The sequence below is a fragment of the Ammodytes marinus genome (genome assembly GCF_949987685.1).
Source record: "Ammodytes marinus genome assembly, chromosome: 23".
Classification (NCBI taxonomy): Eukaryota; Metazoa; Chordata; class Actinopteri; order Uranoscopiformes; family Ammodytidae; genus Ammodytes; species Ammodytes marinus.
In genome coordinates this window covers 13,393,453-13,397,481 of record NC_137227.1, presented here as the reverse complement: position 1 = coordinate 13,397,481, position 4,029 = coordinate 13,393,453, and the positions used below count along the sequence as shown (strand labels likewise).

Genomic DNA, 4,029 nt, shown 5'->3' with positions numbered 1-4,029 from the left:
AACAACACTGATCGGTGATATGAAAATGTGTTTGATTGCCTTATGGAACTAAGCAGGACAATATGTGGTTTCTTCAATTGGTTTAAGAGGAATGATCCCTACTGTGTGTTGGTTGGATAACTTGGAAAAAATGCAAAGCTAAATATTTCCTAGAGCTAACTGTGTCAGCTTTAGGTTGCTGATTTTGTCCGCGATGATTCAATTTGCAAGGACAGAACAGAGGAAATACTTTGATAAATAACTCAAAAGTTTTAATTTTAAAAAACATAGTCACAGTTCATTTTCTAGAGTTTGAGAAACAAACACATGATCATTTATTTCAGCTCTACCCCGATATGCGGAGAAGATGCTTAACACAGCATTTACATCAGGGATTTGGTAGGAATTCTGAAAGATAGAATTATACATCTGTACATCCAATAGGAGAGAAGTACAGTTTCTGGTTTAGCAACGGTTCCTATCAGAATGTATACGCACATCTCATGAAGCTGGATTCCTATTATGCTGGAAGAAACACTGGATGAGCTCCGTTTACATTTCTTTTTTTCTTCCCTTGCAAATCCACCACATCCGTCCTCTGTAAAAGTGTTCTCTCTCTCTCTCTCTCTCTTTCTCTCTCTCAATCCATTCATCCTCTCTATAATTGATTTGTTGATTTAGAGGGAAATAGCAAATAGAGCGGCAGCAAGGGTTGAAAGATGAGGACGAAGCATTCATATGTTTTTGAGTGTTCAAACACTTAATCGCCGGAGTAACCATTTCCTGGGAATTCCCTTTGAGAGGGAGAGACTTAATGTGAGTGAGAGAGAAAAGGGAAAGGAAATCAAAATGGACTGTGTGCGTGACAAGCGATTCTTTAGGGGCATGACACACACACACACACATTGTCATCAATGCCATTTGTGTGAAGCTCTGTCCCTCATAGCTATTTTACCTTTACAAAAACTGTTAGTGTGTGTATGCCGCAGGTGTCAACACCGCACCTCAATTATGATAACTGCCTTATTGGAAGCTTTCGGTGACACACACACACACACACACACACACACACACACACACACACACACACACACACACACACACACACACACACACACACACACACACACACACACACACACACACACACACACACACACACACACACACACACACACACACACACACACACACACACACACACACACACACACACACACACACACACACACACACACACACACACACACACACACACACACACACACACACACACACACACACACACACACACACACACACACACACACACACACACACACAGGCACAGGCCAGGAGCTTCTAAATGGAAGACACAGGCCAACAGTTCAGTCAGTTAATCATTGATGATGGCTGCTAGATACATGGACACACAAACTGACACAGGCCTACTTTCCCTAAAGACAAGATTGTAGACATACAATCGCACAAAGACACTTATTTGGAGTCAATGACACGGGAAGGCGCATGTCACGGTCGCCAGACGCAACTCTCCAGAAGATCGCGGAAGGAAAAATACTGCGCGGCATTATTTAAAGAGGAATAAAAACAAAGAACCACAATACGCATGTCAATATAACACAAGCACAAAGGTGATGTGTGATTCTCAAGCTTAAAGATTGCTCTCGAATAGTAGCACAACATGCAGGTGTGACAGGTGGTGTGTTTTTCTCCTCTAATCCTCTGGAGGTGGAAACAAAAAAGTGGGAAAGTACAGAAACACAAAACAGCAGGAGGAAAAGCCCAGGGGAAGGGAGAGAGAGAGAAAGAGAGAGAGAGAAAGAGAGAAAGCGTCTGAACCGAACCCGAGGAAAACCGGTTCGACGAGAATTCAACCCCAACACAACACACACATACACAATAACAACGGAGCATTGCTGCCTGCTGGCAACTATAGGGGAGATCTTCTATAAGCGTATCTGATTAACACGGACTAGAACACATATAGTTGGGCTTCTGTGTTCAGCGCAGGGTCCAAAGGTGGACACACACCTGCAGCTCCCCACCTACACGTAATAGGCCACCCGTGTCTCGGTCTTTCTAACCCACACACACACACACACACACACACACACACACACACACACACACACACACACACACACACACACACACACACACACACACACACACACACACACACACACACACACACACACACACACACACACACACACACACACACACACACACACACACACACACACACACACACACACACACACACACACACACACACACACACACACACACACACACACACACACACACACACACACCAGCCTCGTCTGTCACTTCACAGCAGTCAAGCCTATACTGTCAAAAGCAGGCTGTCTCTATAGGCCATCTGATTGATTCACTGTAACGTCGAAACTAGGGCCAAGTCTATAACATGATTTATGTGGAAGGGGGGGGGGACGAAAACAAATGTGTAAACATGTCCTTCTCTCACCTCGTCCCATTTGATGAACTTGCCGCCCTTCTTCAGCGTTTCGTGGACGGACAAGGGTTTGAGCTGCAGCGCGTGGACTCCCGGCTTGGCCCCGGCCATGGCGAGGGACTCCCTGTCCGGTTGCCAACGCCTAAACCCCGGCTACGGCGAGCTGGGACTCCTCGGAAGGAACAAAAAACGGCTCTTCCTTCCTCCCACTTCCACCCCGGAGCTTCTTTTCCCCCCTTCTTCTTCTTCTTCTTCTTTTCCGGGAAGAAAAGTTGAATTTCAAGGAAAGTCTTTTTTTAAGACACCGACACCTTTAAAAAAGTTAACGAAGCTCACCGAGGGTTGAGAGGAACATGAGGAGTAACAAAAATCCAGACAGACAGGCAGGCAGGCGGACCGTTCCAACTTGGCTTGTTGCAGCGCGCACCGCGTCTTGTCCGCGTCCACGCAGCAAAGCGGTGGCGCGCCTATATAGCTCCACTTGTTTTATGACCGGGCTTTGATGCATAGATTTGTTTACTTGTGCAGAGTCCTTTAATCGCGCACTTGAGCCAGCAGTGAGATCCCTTCCTTCCTTCCTCCCATCTGGTCGACCCCTCGCTCCACTCTCTACTCAACTTTCTCTGCTTCCTCCCTCTCGTGTCACCTCCTCCTCTCCTCTCTGCATGTTTTCTGTTGGGGAGAGAGAGACAGAGAAAGAAAGAAAGCGAAGATTCCGGGAGAAGAGAAGTGAGTGAGGGAAGCAGAGAGAGAGAGGGACAGCGTCAGATAACAGCGCTGAGTGAATGAGACAGGAGAGGAGGGGGGAAGTCAAATGAGTTTGTGTTAACTTAAAAGGGGTGTGTTTTAATTTGGTTCCTCAGCCTGGCGGTCTGTCAGCATCAGCATGTCTCCTAAAATGTATGAAAAGTATCAAAATAAGATAGTATATGCTTTATTCTGCTTAACAATTGTAAATTTTCCCCCATAAAGCTCAATTGTGGTGATCATTACTAAAAGTTAAAAGCACATGCTTTCTGTCTGCAGGTGTACTTTACTGCCTAAGGGTTGCACTTCCATACAATCGGGGACCTTTTTTTATACAGGTAAATTGAGGCCGAAGACTCTTTTGCAAGGGAGACCTGTTTTCCTTTCCCACGTTACCATTCACACACACAGCGGGCTAACTATTGACATTCACACGAGGCAAGGTGGGTGAAGTGTCTTGCCCAAGGACACAACAACCATGACACAAGTGGCAGGGCGGGGATCGAACCTCCAACCCTTTGATCATCAGCCGACCCGCTCTACCAACTGAGCCACAGTCGCCCCACTTCTTCTAGGACACAGATTTTTTTTTCTCTAAATTCTGTATCCTGCACTTCACACAACTCCAAAGTGTCTTCCATTAAACCCCTGTGTTCTTTATAAACGCTCTGTGCCACTTTGTAATAGGAGCTTTTTGTGTTGAACATTTGCAGTCTCCCCGAGCCCAAGGTGAGCCGGGTGACATCACCGGCGGTAATCATTTCTTAAACTTTGGAAAGCTTCTCTGGGTCCACAGAGGACATTACACCAGTGTTTTCACAGGC

At 46.1% G+C, this 4,029-nt stretch overlaps 1 protein-coding gene across 1 annotated transcript in view; it reads right to left on the bottom strand.

Annotated features, from left to right (window-relative positions):
• The window catches only part of plcb3 (phospholipase C, beta 3 (phosphatidylinositol-specific)), a 41,452-nt gene extending 38,242 nt beyond the window's left edge, over positions 1 to 3,210 (bottom strand). The window contains exon 1 of the mRNA XM_080052069.1: positions 2,471 to 3,210. Within this exon, the coding sequence (XP_079908195.1) occupies positions 2,471 to 2,569 (99 nt within the window). The 5' untranslated portion in view covers positions 2,570 to 3,210. The remainder of the gene's footprint in view (positions 1 to 2,470) is intronic.
• Between the last annotated feature and the right edge of the window lie 819 nt (positions 3,211 to 4,029).